General features: G+C 34.8%; 2 protein-coding genes across 2 annotated transcripts; one reads left to right on the plus strand and one right to left on the minus strand.

Annotated features, from left to right (window-relative positions):
• The first annotated feature begins 294 nt into the window (after window positions 1–294).
• LOC128230695 (uncharacterized) lies at window positions 295–1,342 on the plus strand. Its single transcript, XM_052943138.1, has 4 exons — window positions 295–438; window positions 702–871; window positions 1,029–1,278; window positions 1,322–1,342. The coding sequence occupies exons 1-4, from the start codon at window positions 385–387 to the stop codon at window positions 1,340–1,342; spliced, it is 495 nt and encodes a 164-aa protein (XP_052799098.1). The 5' UTR covers window positions 295–384.
• LOC128230070 (uncharacterized) lies at window positions 1,246–2,391 on the minus strand. The gene is made up of 3 exons (XM_052942067.1): window positions 2,182–2,391; window positions 1,742–1,824; window positions 1,246–1,559 (listed from the first exon to the last, which is right to left on the minus strand). Exons 1-3 carry the CDS (start codon window positions 2,354–2,356, stop codon window positions 1,407–1,409), a joined length of 411 nt encoding a protein of 136 aa, XP_052798027.1. The 5' UTR covers window positions 2,357–2,391; the 3' UTR covers window positions 1,246–1,406.
• Window positions 2,392–16,694: the final 14,303 nt, after the last annotated feature.

Below are 16,694 nucleotides of genomic sequence, written 5' to 3' on the forward strand. Positions count from 1 at the left end.
TAATAGGTTTTTTGTGCATATGCATCTTCGTTACACATAATCAGAATATCAAGTATCACCACATGAAATAAGTTCGGACGTGTTAGCCCATCAAATATTCTTAAACAATGGTTTCGTTCTTTACGTGCAAAAAAAGGTAAATGATAAGTAACTGACGTACTAAAACTCATAGGCCTCTCTCAAATTATATGCATACCTTGCATTCCATAACCAGAGCGAGGCTAGCTAAACAAGAATCTAAACACAATGGCTGACCACCTGATAAGCCCAAGCACGAAGCAACTCAGTGTAAAATCTGCTTTACATTGCTGTGTACCTTTATGTAACTCAGATTCTAGGTATGATAATAGCATACACTTCCATAAAGTACCTAAAGATGCAATTATGAAAAAGAAATGGATTGTGAAAATAAGACGAGATGTAGGAGAACATTTTAAGGTAAATTCAATTTGTTTTCTATTAAACTAAGGCTATTTGTCTGACAATGTAATGAAAACATTTGCTATAAGACACATGTTCATAGGCTGAATTGCTTTTAAAAAGTAACACTTAAGCATGTCATTTCAAAATAAATATTAGTAATAAACAATCAAAAAGAAACATAAACTATGCTTAGCAATAAAGTTATGTGGGTCAGTGCAGACACTTAGCAATACCGTATTTATGCTAAGCAGCATTGATAAACAAGTATTTGATTTCAGATCACCAAGATGACGGTTGTTTGTTCAAAACATTTTAAACAAGAAGATTATAGGGCATGGACACCAGTCCGGAAGTGTCTCAAGCCAACTTCTGTACCGTCTGTGTTTGATTGGAGCAGTGACAAACCAAAGAGGCGAGCATTGAAGAGGAAGATCTTGGCAGATTATAGGTATTTAAAAAAAAGTAAAATAACACATATGCAAGTATTATATTTAATGAGCATATTACACATCAAAATGAAAAATAAATGTGATATAATAAGCTGTAATGTTTAATGTAAACAAACTTAATACATGCACATGTATATGTATTCATTTTGTTTTCAGTGTTCAGGTGTCAACTGGTGATGACAGTCTACCTCAACAAGCATCAAGTTCAACTGCTGAATTCACAGAGACACTAATACAAAAAGATACTATTGAAATTGAGAGGCTGCAAAAAGAGCTGGCTGACCAGAAAGTTGAAAATGAATTTCTCAACCAGCAACTTCAACTTGAAAAGTTTGGCATCACTAGGTTTTCATTAAATAGTTCATTAGTTTCATTCTATACTGGATTTTCATCATACTTTGCATTTGTCTGGAACTGTGGCTGTTTCATCTGTTACCCGTTTGGAATAGCCAGAAACTTGCAGGTCTTGAACTGCTTGGCCCTTTATTTGAGGTCCCCTTGGTACATGATGGGTTTGTTGCTGAGAGGTTTTGGCTACATCTTTAGGTAAAGCCCTAACCCCAACTTTTTGTATTTGGCAATTGTGTAGAGTGCTCCCACTACATGACCACAAACACCTGTCAAACCAATAGGGCACGAACACCATGAGCTTGTGATCTCTATATTCTCGTCATTCTTGAAGGATACCTGCAGTTCATTCATTATAAAATTATATCATTATGGATGTTTATTTTAATTTATAAACGCATTGACTTGAGAGAAAAACAACAAAAAAATGTATATTGCATTTCTTCATTTGTTATTTTATATTGATATATTGCCTCTGTACATGTGTCATCATGTTTGTTGAATTGTTTTAATAAACATACGTTTAACTGGTGTGGGTTTTCATTTTTCCTTTGGGATCTGTAACATTTTCCATCCAATCGACACCCATTATCTGTTTTTGAAACTGCAACAAAAAAAATAAACACATCACATTTTGTATGGTGAAACTACAAACCAATATAACTAGATAAAAGCTTTATGAGAACTATGGTAAATCAACCACTGAATTATTCTGACCATCAGATCACTCCTTGTAATTAGAGAACCCCCAGGTATGTGTATTGATCAGCCCTCTGGCTTAGGTTGTAAAAGTATGAATAGCTGCCCACTTATTACATAATATATTAGGGATAGAGGGTTAAGATGATTATAAAAGGGCTCTGAATGATCAATCTTTACAGCTCTGTATCAATGGTTTGCAATTTACAGGCCTGGTCAGTATACATAAACAATGAATGTAACACAACATAAAGTAACATACCTTTGAGATCCTGGATGTAGCTCTCACTATAGTATTTAAAACCTTTATCAATCGATTTTTCTCCAGAACTTGTTTTGTTATCTTTCACATAATTTTCAATAAAACTGAAGGTTAACTGTGGTATTAAATCCAAATCATGATGACTATAAGATGCTGGTGCTAATGCTTCCGCCATGGTCAACTATACATGTTTCTAGGGAAGCAGCTAGATTGCTTGTTTAGAAAGCCTCACTCTGAGATAAACATGAATATTCATTAGGCAATATTAAGAAGGGCCTATTAAATGGTCACTGCTTGTTTTCATTAGGAATCAAAGTACTGAAAGGACTGCTGGAAGGTGATTTGAACTGCTTAATACACACATTACGAGCCATTCAATCGAACGTTAATGACTTGCAAAAGGCCAAATGTCTGTCATTCACGTATGCTCGATTGAATGGTTCGTAACGAATCGGAACGAAAAAAAAAGTTGAGCGTTGATGTTTCGTTTAACGAAAATTTATACCCAACAAAGGTGTGTACATACTAACAACCTTTCCTTTAACCATTACTAAATGCATATTTACACTTTTACAATTAAAATCAAAGCGCTGAAAGTGTGGCATGCTACGATTTGTGGAATAGTCATGTAATACCGAATGGAATGGAAAGTGATGGAATATTTCTCAGTTTGTATTAATAATTTCACCCCTAGTCTTGAGCATTTTGCATATTCATAAACCACTGACATGAATATGCTCATTTTGTCCACGAGTGACATAGGGTGAGAGCAATAGTAAGATACATCAACACATACAGGCAAGATAGTATGTGGGTGATTCCATCCAGAGGAATTTAACGCCAGGATCTTGTCATAGTAGAATGACACCTTAAACATAAACTTTATTAGTTTAAACAATATGTATTCAGTATCATAACATTGTACATACACTACACAAAAATAAATCCGCATAAATAATGATGTAAATCGGGAAACAAGCTGTACAGTAGCAGCTTATGTAAATCCCTTTCAACCGTTTGGTATAGTTACAAACACTTGGTAAACTTATTGAATTGGTCAAGATCAATACTGTATAAATAACTTTCGTTGTTAAATAAGGCCTACCAAAAAATACATTTGGTTCGGGTAGCCCGACCCTACCTACGGAATAGGCACCGACCCTACCGTTTTTATAGTCAATTTGAAAAAAATTAATGAAAAACTAAACAAAAAATGTTTTTAATTGCTGTTCAATATGAATTTTAAAACCTTAAAATCTTATACAGAAGATAAATTTAACACCGTTTTCCAATGATGAAAATATCATTCTTATATAAAGCCTTATAAAAAAATAAAAAAAAAATAAAAAAAAGCCTACCTACCCTACCTATTTTTGAAAAGGATGTCACCCAAACCAAACAATTTATTTTTTAGGCCTAACATACGGTGTAATAAAAACAATATAACTATAAGTCAAGATCTAACTAGATATTTGGGACATTTTGTAATTATAGAGCGGCTTGCAACTGTGTTCCCAGTCATCATGTGGTTAACTGCAAAAACGGTTTTGAGGCAAGCGTGTATTGGTGAACATTAAGAAAAAAGTATTATTCTACTCGAGTGTAAGGTGTTCGTTTCCATAAAGAAGGTTGTCTACTGTTGGCGGACAAGGGATGGCAGATAACATATTAACGCTTATTGTGTTATATATATTACACTCCAGAAAGCAATGTTTAACAGTTTTAATTGACCCACACTCACAGAGAGCCGAGTCAACTATTGATTTGCGATGTAGGTCATAGCTAAGAGAACTACTTCCAAGTCGAAGGCGAGTATGGAGAATCTCCCCAATTCTTCAGCCAACATTGTAGTGTGGTGTTGGTTTACGAATATTTTTGTTCAGTGTTTGTTTAAAACTTGTTATTTGACGGGCCTTGACGTGTAGGGTGAGAAAGATAATTCCAATCTCGGATAGTTGCCGGTAGGAAACAAATTGAACAACTGAGTCCTTGCGTGGACAGGAGGAGTGTCACTAGCATTACACAGGCGATAGCGATCTTGAGTTTGGATCGATAGATATCTGATAGATAGCTTGGAGAAACGTGGTGATTCATTTGTAGAGATGTAGATATATGAGTTACCCAACGCCCGTCGTTCATAAATGTAAGACCAAGATGTTGGTGAGATTTTACTGTTGTGATTAAGCAGTTGTTGAATAGGAGAGGAGGGTGATACGGCTGATGCTGTTTTCTTGAGAAGAGCATGAATCCAGTTTTGACTGGGAGTGAGGCGACAAGCTACGACTTTGACCAGGAGTTTATCTTCTTAAGATCGTTATTGAGTTGGTGAGTTGCAGTTGTTGGAGAGTCAACAATTATGTACAAACTAGTATTGTCAGGAAAGAGACGTATATCAGACTGAATAAAATTGACAAATTGTTAATGTAAACCAGAAAGAGTAAGGGTCCGATGATCGAGCCTTGAGAAACTCCTGTTGAAATTGAACACCATTCGGAAGAGGCATTTGCAAAGATAACACATTGTTTACGAGAAGACAAATACGATTCAAACCATCGCAGAAGTCTACCTTGAATACCAAGAGGTGCAAGTTTGTGAAGAAGACCCTTGTGCCAAACCCGATCAAACGCTTTAGATATATGGCAAAAGACTGCTCTTACTTCTTTTCCTTGATCAATAGCAGAACAAATATCATTGTAGATATAAACCAATTGATTGGTGGTAGAATCTCCTTTAATAAAGCCAGATTGGAACGAAATAAGAATGCTATTCGAGAAAATAGTTGTAAACATATTTGTGGACACATCGCTCCATTACCTTTCCGATGCGATCAAAAGAGAAATAGGTCTATAGTTTACAGGGTTTGACGGATCAGATTTTTTTTAAAAAGGGTGTAACATTTGCCAATTTCAAGTCATAGGGAAAAATAGATCTACTTATAAGCTTGTTTAAAACTGTGACACAGGATGTGACAGAACGGTAACATCTTCTCTTAACAAACGGGGACTGATGCGATCAAAACTTTGGCCTTACTTGAGTCCATGGACATGATTGCATCTGAAATGTCCTTAGGGGTTATAATGCACTCAATGATGTACCAGAGATAGAAAGATCCGGAAGAGGGATGTCTTTATCGTCCAAAGGAGATTGTGAGCAGAAAAAATCATTAAGGAGTTCAACTTTTTCTTGGTCATTATCTGTTTTTTTACCATTGTATAAGAATGTTGGTACATTTGGCTGTTGCTTATTGGTTAATTGCTTTGTTAATTTGAACCATGTCTTTACATCAGTCGTGTTTGAATTTAACTGAATGAGTTTATGTTCATATTCAGCTTTAGATTTTCTTATTTATTTAACATCGTTCCGTATTGTCGAAAGTTTGCCCATGAGATTTCAAAATTTAGTAGTTTTGCTTCTTTATGCAGTTTTTATTACGTTTTCTTATGAGTTTCCTAATATCATTATTCATCCAAGGAATATCCGAAGGGCGTACCGTAGCTAGCTTGTTAGGTGTAGTCTCTAATGCGGATGTAAGAGTATTGTCGGTTATATTGTGTGCTGCTCTAAACTTTATTAGCATGTCCAATGCATTTTGTTAGATACATTTGGTTTAGCGGCCATACCCTGGTAGTAAATTAATTACGACTCAGTCATGTTTGAATTGTAGAATAGATTTGACTTAAGAATGCCTATAAATGCTGAGGCAGTGCATTGTTTGTGAAACCAAGGTTCCAGATAAGGTTTCATATGCAATTGCAATTTTTTATTACTCCAAACTTGTTAAATTAAATTTTCGAGTGACTGATACTCCATGGTTTTGATTTAATTCAGTTTCAGCATACAAATCTAAAAGTATTTGCGAAGGAATTCATGAGCATGCATATACATCTTTAGATGTTTACGTTAATTTGTTTTACAATAGCATGACCAAACTTACAAAACGTGGCAGGCCGAAAGTCTTTCAACGCTTAAAGCGCTTTCACTTGCAATTTTGACCTTGACCGCGCACTCGGTTGTTTTAAATGTAAGAAGGATTTTCATTGGACGGCTTTTACAACGTTTATGACGTTATTAGATGGCTGTCAAATGTCGGCCGAAAGTGAAGTAGAATTATCGCAATAAAAAAAAATCCATTCGGATACGTGTTATTTAATGACAGTTCTACAGATTTATTCATTTACTGTAGTTCGCGGTTGTCAAAGAAGGTCATGTTATTTTGTCTTCTGCTAAAGTTGATTAACTATCACTATAAACAACTTTGAAGAAAGCTTATTAAAATATATAAAGCACTTCAATGTGGCCTGATTTTGTTCTATTTATCTTTTTAAATGAATGAGCAATTATGATTATTATTTAATTATTTTACCTGTACACAGAAAACCCAGAAATGCCGGAAGTATTGTCCTGATGTCGGCGGATACCAAACATGCTTTAACTGCAGCCTTCAAGTTAAAGGTTGTTGTATTTGTGTGTGCGTGCGTTGTCATGTATTTAAGCCTGGCTATACAGTGTTATCATTCTAAAGCATGTTCTTGGTAGAAACAGAAAGTTAAAAAGGTATTTGCCATGAAAACTAAAAAATAAGTCTATTGTAATTCAGAGCTGGATAATTATTTCCAGAGTGTCTTTTATTCCGAGAGGTGGTCAATGGAAAAGTTTTAGGTAATCAAAATTGGCCTGGGTGTGTTCTTCTTGTTCGTTGTAACGAAGGCGCCATTTGGTTAACGGAACAGTACCTGCAACGGCCGTATGTTCAGAACAGGGCTCGTGGTCAAGCCAACCTGCATGTGTGGAAAACGGTAAATAATAACTAATAATTGATGACGTCAAACTACTGTACCAGATAGCTTCACATTTAAGAAATATCTCCAAACATGGGGTAACTTGATTTTTTCACTAATTTTATGTAATGGGTACTAAAGAACTCTTGTTGTTTTGTGTGCGTGTTTTTTAATTACATGACGTATGTAAGTTTGTAATTCTGACACAAATGTTCAATATGTTTTCTTTCAGGGCATCATCCGACGGGTGTCACAGGTTTGTTAAAAAATGATCAAAAATGATAGAATTTATTAAAATAGAAGTTTGCCATTAAATAACGAAGCTAACTTTTGTTAGAATTTGTTAAAATAGAAGTTTGCCATTAAATGACGAAGCTAACATTTGTGTTGATGACGTCGTATTTTTGTATAGTAAATCATTAAATTGTGTTTGAAAAAGTTCTCAACATAAATAAATTATAAGTTATATCCGCATACTCAGGGTGTCCAATTGCCTAATTAAATTAATATTAACATGTCTTACAGCTCGTGTCTTAATTACACTTTTATAAACACACGCGTTTTCTGATTCTGCATCACACAAAAAAAATGCATAAAAATTCTTTGCTCAGCATTAAATATGTTTAAACATGCAAAAATCGGCCGTATAGTGCTCATGGATGTGAGTGCACAAGTCGTCGAAAAAAAAATTGCAAACATCAATGAAAAATAGCTAAAATCGGTAAAAGAATGGTACACTTTGACTAAAAACACAGTTTCAAGTCACGCAGTTTTCTACTTTCACTTTGTTAACAAGCAATCGGTCAGCTTATACATTCAATAACCTTTTTGTTAAGGCCACTAGAAATATAGGTTAAAGAACTGAGGGAAACTTACATGTGCGGCCTCCGAGTAGGCGTATCTATAATGCGAGAGAATTTAAATAACTCACTTACCAGGTAAAAATGTCCTCCCGAAAAACCAAAATCCCTTCAAACACCGCCATTTTATTCCGCATCACACATTTCCCTCACTTAAAATTCGGAAAACACAAAACACGTTGGACCCCCCTGAGACTCAGAAGTGGATATTATTAACAGGTCGGCTAAAAGAGAAAAATGACTGTCCGCTTTTTTGAGCAATAAGAACGAAAGGGTCATTACATACTTAATATGCACCCTTCTTACTATTGTTATTTATTTTTGGAATTAACACATGTGAATTGTTTATGCTTATTTTCAACAAAAACAATAGCTTTTGCTTTTGTTTCAGAGCAACAACCGACGAGTAGTACAGGTATGTTCGTTATTGTTTCTAGAAGGGTTATAATTTGTTAAGATAGTAATTTGGTATTTCATGGCGAAACTCAAAGTTTTTACCACATGCTGCTTACTTTTATTCGTCCTGTATATTCGTCCACTTCTTCACAAACATAACCAACAACTTTTTTACGAAAGTTAAAACCAGTGATCAAAATAAACGTTAAAAATAATCTCGGCAGGCCGTAGTTTTATTCGAAATAAGGAGAAACGCAACTTGTTTTTATGGCGTCAAGACAGCGTAACCTAGAAGGCATGCGCTTTTGCCAGCGCATTTTTATCTAAATTTGCTTTGACTTATTTTTCCTACCAAAAGTAAGCATATCATAAAAAAAGATTCTGACTTTCGTCGTCATGAAACACTAAAATATATTAAACAAGTCAAGGTAGTTTATTATTAAGATTCATTACAATTTTCCTTAATTCGTTTAATTTTTTTTTGTATTACATGACAATTCAATATATTATATTCATCGCAGGTGTAATATATTATGAAATCGTATCAAATACATGTTTTTAACGTGAGCTTCTTTTCATTGATTTCTAAAAAAGCTGATAGCCGATAAATAGTCTGCAGGGTATATCATTGATTACCAGTATATCTATTAAATGCTCTATTGCACAACCTTCACAAAAGTAGCACAACCACTTACGTAAATTATCGACCAGAATTTTCCTTAAAAGAGCGTACAGAGTTAAATCAGTCACGCGGAATAACAACGGAACGAATACTTTGTTGTCGCACTGATACAAGAAGAGTATATTGCATGAAAATCGAAAAACACCACCTCTCGACTACCAATGGTGTGGAGGGCGTGACAAGTATGCAACATGCTCCGACACACTGATCTTTGTCAGGGACTGCTCTTTGCTCTTATGGAACATTGTTGGACAACAGTATACCAGGATGTTCCCCAAGTTCTAGCACATGTCCTTAAAGGGCTCTCTCTCTCTCTCTCTCTCTCTCTCTCTCTCTCTCTCTCTCTCCCTCCCTCCCTCCCTCCCTCTTCCTCTCCCTCTCCCTCCCTCTCCCTCTCCCTCAACTTGTAACAGTGGTGTTCGCCATCGTATTCGTCATTTCAACTTGTAACAGTGGTATTCGTCATCTAAACGTGTAACAGTAGTGTTTGTTATCTGACCTTTGTAACCGTGGTATTCGTCATCTAAACTTGTAACAGTGGTATTCGTCATCTAAACTTGTAACAGTAGTGTTTGTTATCTGACCTTTGTAACCGTGGTATTCGTCATCTAAACTTGTAACAGTAGTGTTTGTTATCTGACCTTTGTAACAGTGGTATTCGTCATCTAAACGTGTAACAGTAGTGTTTGTTATCTGACCTTTGTAACCGTGGTATTCGTCATCTAAACTTGTAACAGTGGTATTCGTCATCTAAACTTGTAACCGTGGTATTCGTCATCTAAACTTGTAACAATGGTATTCGTCATCTGAACCTGTAACCGTGGTGATTGTCATCTGAAGTTATATATATTAATTAATATAGTCCAACAAGAGCGAAAGCAAAATGAGAAATGAGAAATTATTAGTTGAGTCGGTAGACAGAATGACAGAAAATAAAAACTCGTCAAAACAAATATGGTAGCTACCGGTTTTGACACTTTTTATCTACGATATTAGTGGTATTTAGTGTTGTTGTGTTGTTGTTTTTTGTGTGTGTGTGTGTGGGGGGGGGGGGGGGGGTCCTAGTTTCCTCGTCGTTTGCCTGCCACCTGTCTAGTTTCCTATACACGTGTATTTACGGCTTGTTTTCAGAGTTTGAATCGTTGTCATACCCTCATGTACTTTCTTCACTACAAATACCTAAGGACAAACTGTTTACTGCCATGATTGGTAAATTATGCCAATCTTAAATCTTGTCTTGTTGATGTACCAAGGCTTAGAAAATATTATGAAACTGCTTAGCACAAAGACACGTTCTTTTCTTCCGTTTATTCGTTACTGGTTGAGAAGCAGTTTCCGACAGTTTTTAAACGTTTTTATTGAATTATTTATACGTGTTTAAATATCTACTAAAATTGTTCACATTTTATATAACTACAGCTCAAGCTGCTATTGTCGATATATTTCTTACATGTGTGACGTCACATATAGTGTATCTAATAGGGGCGCAAAGAGGGTACTTACATTGTTCTGATTAGCTTGTGATGAGAAGCAGTTTCCGACAATTTGAATGCGGGGCATATTTAAGGTGCCTGTTGTGTGTTTTTATTTTCCGTTTATTTAATAAACTAAATATAAGACTGTAATAAGAGAAATGTTATTTAATTTTTCAGCATTTACGAAAAATTTAAACCTTAAAATTTACAACATTCAATTCATACTCGAAATCAGGCAGAGACTGAATATCAATGATTTTTTTTATTCATTTCTGATGGAAACATGTGTTTGTATACATTTAAGTGAATGTGGATGCGAAACAAGCATGACACCAGTGCTCACAAATATGTACACAATGATCATCGTTTGTATAAGTCAATTAAGGAAAACCTTGTAGCTATTAATAGATATGCAAATTAGGTTCACACGCATGCGCAATACCCTGCGCGTGCAGATCCCCCACGTGCAAGTTTGTGTACAAAATGAAAAATAAACATTAAACATTAAATAATAATAAAAGTTTCTTACGTGTCTCGGTAAGAATTTCAACTTTTGATTGCAGTATTGTTGATATTCTCTTGTTGTTTATCAATTGCACTTTATTTCTGTATAAAGTGCAATGGCATTTCCCATCGATATCACGTGCGTTTGTTCGATACTTCTGTCCTGTCATTGGGCGCAATAATACCAAGGGGCGGGGCATATTTACTACGGAACTATTTTTTTTTAATGAAATCGTAGTACAATTATTGGCAACATGCAAAATTGAAATCTGCAGTAAAGCAGTTAAAACAAAATAAGCAACGATTATTTGATTGATTTTAATGTAGATAATTTCATGATGGATGGAACAGTTGAAGAAACGTTTGTGTTTAAAAATGCTGTTAAATGTCACGAAAATGCAAAAACAGTTAGTTCAAAATAATCTCTTTAACGGGTGCTTGTATGACGTCATGGGTGATGTCATTGAAAAAGTTTTACATTAAGCTCGATTCGGGCCGCAACATAACTCGGCAGCTGCATTTTGTTTCGACGCCATTTTTTGCAGTGTTCATTCGTTTTGAAAGTGTTGTTTTTCGAAAATTGACTGGATTACTGGGATTATTTACACACAATACCTATTGGGTAATCAATTAATTACCTATTCAGTCCTACTTTAACCATAATTTGTTTTGATAACTAATTCAAGCCTGAAAATTTTGTAAACATGTTCTTGATAAAATGTACAGCATCTTCAGCATCAGAGAAAAAACTATTTGAAATTTCTTTGTTTATTGCATACGACATAGTGGAATCATGTCCATATAAGTCGTATGTTCTGAATAAAATCGACAGAAATAACTAAAAGTTCGGAGGAGTTAGTCGTTTTAGACATAAGTTAGTGCTTTTAATAGTCAAAACAACTGCAGAAAAAAAACTATTTGGTAAACACATCAGCTTGCCATGAAAAGACAACTCAGCAGAAAATATGTAAGTTATATGACTTTTGTGGTTTATTTCCTGTTTTGGTATTTGTATGCAGCTACATTATATATTCTAAAATATGTTTTTGTGCAAAAGTTTGCATCGTTGACCAACTTTCGGTCAGAAATCAGGTCGCTCAGCCTTCATTGTTATGATGCGGGCCCTGAAAGCGCATATGTAAAACAAAAAAACGGCACGTGAATTTACTGAATAATGACCGTTTTCTACCGATAACGCCCGGGTTTTTGCGTTTTAATACACCACGATAACGGACCGAAAACACACATTGTATGCAAAAATACGTATTCATAATATTCTTGACCTTGAAAAGATAGAAAATAAACATATAAATAAGGAACTATTTTATCTGTGCATTCATTGTCGTATACAATTAGGTTACGATAGCTGTTCTAATTTACCCACCGTTGAGAACAACGAGAGAAAGAAAAGAGAAAATGCTCTTGAAATATCAATTTATTTTAGCAGAAATGTAGATTTAAATGAATGTAAATATAAGTATTAAAATTCGACATGTTGCAGTTCAAAATGTTGGTGGAGTCCTTCGGACTCCACCCATTTTGAACAGCCCCATTGCATACCATACCCCGATAAAATGCAACATGTCGAATTTTAATCCTTAAATAAAGTACGTCATTTTTGCGGGAAAAGAGCGTGTGATTCAGGTGAGACTTTTACTGACGTCACTTTGACGTGTCGATCATGTATATACGAAGTTTTGACGTCATACCATAAATAACAACGGTGCGCTGACCTTTTAAAATACCCACACTAGGATTATCTTCAAGTAAATGATATTTTGTATTTTTCATTTATATTAGTAATTGTTATTGTATTCACATTTATTTTTTGTACATGTTTTGAAAACATATTTGTTATTGTGTATATTAAATTTCATTACACGCAAACGCGCATTTGTTTTTTTAAAACGCTCGTTCACGAACTTATTGACTCCCCCTCGTATAAGGGACGATTTTTCCAGATGCCTTTCAAGAATCCAACGTATTTTTTATCAATTATATTGTAATATTTTGTACCTGTAGCATGATTTAATAATGAACCGAGCATTGGAATACATGCCTTGTTACAATTCGGCTTACATGTAATCCTGTCAGCATGCCAAAGTGAAAGTGAAAGTAGGTCTGGAGAAGTTCTATACGTTAGACAGTGACCTTACATAGTTAATGACGTCTTAAGTAGCATACATTTTTAAACAATAGTTCTTAGAGACTACGTTTCAGATTGTTGTTTTAGTTTATTGCACATGTGTAGTATTACATACTGATGTCAATAACAGTGGCGGTCCAGGAATTCATAACTGAGGCGGGGTTGGGGGTGGGGCGATTGGGTTTGAGGGTTGTCTTCCCACCGTCTTGGGAATTTTGTTTCGCTGATTGATTGCAATGACACATTCAACCCAACTCCGCCTCAGCGCGGTAAATTATTAAATCATGCTGCAGGTACAAAATCTTACAATATATTTGACAAAAATACTCACATCATAAATAAATCTGTGTTAACTTCACGTTAAATTCTTGAAAGGCATCTGAAATATCGCCCCTTGTGTAGTTTAGTAGGTGTTACCATATATGGTGACGTCATCAAGTACATGTGAAAACAGGAAACCGCAGCGCCACTCGTTTTTCGTTTTCCGTTTTGCGCTTTGTAAAACAAAAATCGAAAAACGGTATTAATTAATCAATTTCTTGTCTTGATTTCCGTTAGTAAAATTGAATTCATGGAAAAGAAAAAGCCTTTCGATTTTGGTTTTCTATTCAGTCTTAAGAAAAACGAAAAATGATTTGAATGTTCCTTTTTCGATTTTTACTTTTAATCATTAAAAAGGAAAAACGAAAAACGGTATATACAGGATAGCTTGTTTTTTGTTTTTCATTTTACACTTTGGCGGAGAGGGCCGATATGTTCCGATTGTCTGTCAGTGGTGCTGTATCTGTTGAATGGCGTTCGTCGGCGAATGAGTCTTACCATATGGCATGGAAAAACAAACGCAACATGATTATATAACATGATATTCGTATGTCTCACACCACACAGCCCTACCCCAATCCATAGACCACAACATATAACACAAATATATTAATCAAAATTGATTGATGATGCTCTAATTAATTAGAATTTTAAACAATGCTTAAAAATATTTGCTCCACAAAATTATGACAAAATGTTGCCGCCAGTCAGCCATCTTGAATGCGGCTGAAAACGTGTTTTATGTATATGCGATGAAGTGCAAACAAGAATTTCTATGTACTTAATGTTAATGTTAATGCCGATGTTAATGTACAACCAGGCTTGATTCTAATCATTCACGTGAAGTTTCATTATTTGTGACGTTCATCCCGACATACACTGATATAGCCACCAGATAAACCTACGGGATCATATTAGAATGTCGCTTTGTGTTCAATGTGCACAGTACTTTATGTAGTATAACTCCTAAGCAGTCAATGAAAAAGATGCGCCGATGCAACGATAAATATCGCGGTTTTTTTAACCCAGAAAAAAAACTTATGAAACTTATCAAATGTCAAATATCGCATCTTTGTTTTCAATGTGTACAGTACTTATATAGTAAAACCTTTAGGAAGTCAATGAAAAAAAATGAGTCAGTGCAACAATAAATATCGCGTTTTTCATTAGACAGACTTATTAAAAAGATGCACCGAAGTAAATGTAAAATCTCGCTTCTTTTTTATCGAATTTCAAATGAAAACACAAACGTTTGCCTAAATGAAGTACTACAAATTTGAAAGAAAGAAGATACAAAAATGTAACAAACAAATGTAGCGTTTTATTAATCAATAAGGCGAGGTGTGGGGTCGCGATGACCATATAGGATTCCGTATATACCTGTTTACGGGTTTATAAATTTGTAGTGATTATTATACGACGATCAATATTCCTAATTAACTTTTCTTCCATTGTAATAAAATACAAACTAGAGATTGCTTTTTTTGAAAAAGCGCTAGCCTCCCCTATTGTTTGGTCTTAGCTGAGAAAAAAGTAAATGATGGTCATGAAATTTGTAATTTTGGACTGGAGACGAACCAACAGTGAAGTTTGGTTTATTCACCCGTATTAATTAGTGAACATCTACTGCGACCTTGACCTTTGACCTACTGATCACAAAATAGGGGTCATCTACTAGTCATGACAAACTAGCATATAAAGTATGAAGTTCCTGGGTGCAAGCGTTCTTTATTTATTGAGCGGAAACGAAGTATGACGTACAGACTGACTGACAGACTGACTGACTGACTGACTGACTGAGAGACTGATCACAAAATCAATAGGGGTCATCTACTAGTCATGACCAACGTGCATACTAAGTATGAAGTTCTTGGGTACCTCCGTTCTTCAATTACTGAGCAGAAACCATTTTTAAGCTTAAGGTCACCGCCAACATATCGTTTTTTTTTTTACCTGAAGGTAACCGCGACCTTGACCTTTGACCGTTTTATAGTTAATGAGCGGAAACGAAGTGTGACGTACAGACTGACGGACGGACTGATGGATAGGGAAAAAACAATATGTCTTCCCATGAATGGGGGAGACATAATTCTATGAAACTATCGTTCCAGTACATTCCATTTAGGTCATTAATAGAAATAGGTCAAATCTGAACGTTTGAACACGGACGTCTTCAACAGATAAACATCCAACTCACTGAATTATAGCTGCATTTTCACAAATGGACCGTTTTGACATTTTTTTTATTTTTTTCTGGGAATGAGCCAATTTGTGCGTAAATGTCTGGAAACCAGTGGTATAAGATACACCAGAAAATATCAGAACGCAGTTTTTCATATTTACGTTCGAAATTGACGTTTATGACTAAAAGTGTTACTAACGCTTTAAGAAAAATGATTTTTTCGGCAGGTTTGCAAACCAGTGAGGTCTGTTCTTTGGTGTGTTGTCTTATATGACTGAATTGAAAGCATGTGTGCCAAAATAAGCTGATTCTGAGACAAAAAAAATAAAATAAAAGTCAAAACTGCCAATCTGTGAGAGTGCAGCTTTAACAGATATATCTAAAGAAAAAAAAGAAAGTAGGTGTGAATCACAGTTGTCTTGTCCATTAGAACTTAGCATGGAAAGGGCCTAAAACGAAGAATAATCCAACGGGCACACATAAGTATGCTTTTGTTACAACCACCGAAAAAGAAACCAGCAACAAACTTAAACAACAACAAATGCTATTTACTAACAGTTTTACAAAAAAAAATCAAATAAATATTGCTAATATTAAAATACCTAGACTAAAAACTAATGTACAAAGTCCAAAATACATTCACTTATTCAGGTGTGTTTAAGAATTAGAGCCCCTTGGAATATTGATCGATACATGAGCACTTTTAACTCTAACAACACTTTCCATACAAGTCCCAAAATGGTTGGAATCTAATCATCAATGATAAATTTTATTATTTTATTATTTATTTTTGGAAAGCATCAAAGGGCGCCGTTTAATAGTTTATGCATTTGTTATAATGAAAAGTTACGGTCAACGAGTATAAAATTACGCAAACAAGCTAAGGAAAAAATGTTCTTTTCAAAGTGTAAGATTTGTGAAGTTCCCGCGAAAACATCATATCACATGACTGACTCGATTAATCATTTTGTGCGCTGACTGTGTACTGTTTTTAGTTAAAACAACTCGGGACAATCGTTATGAAATTTTACTAATGTCACCTTCAACACATTAACAAATAAAGTAAAATGAACATTTAATTCCGATATCGATAAAATTAAAAAAAATATCTTAGCTTATGGTTTACTAATTCAGTAAACATAACAAAACAAAATATAATATAATTATTC

Source organism: Mya arenaria, chromosome 4 (genome assembly GCF_026914265.1).
Source record: "Mya arenaria isolate MELC-2E11 chromosome 4, ASM2691426v1".
Lineage (NCBI taxonomy): Eukaryota > Metazoa > Mollusca > Bivalvia > Myida > Myidae > Mya > Mya arenaria.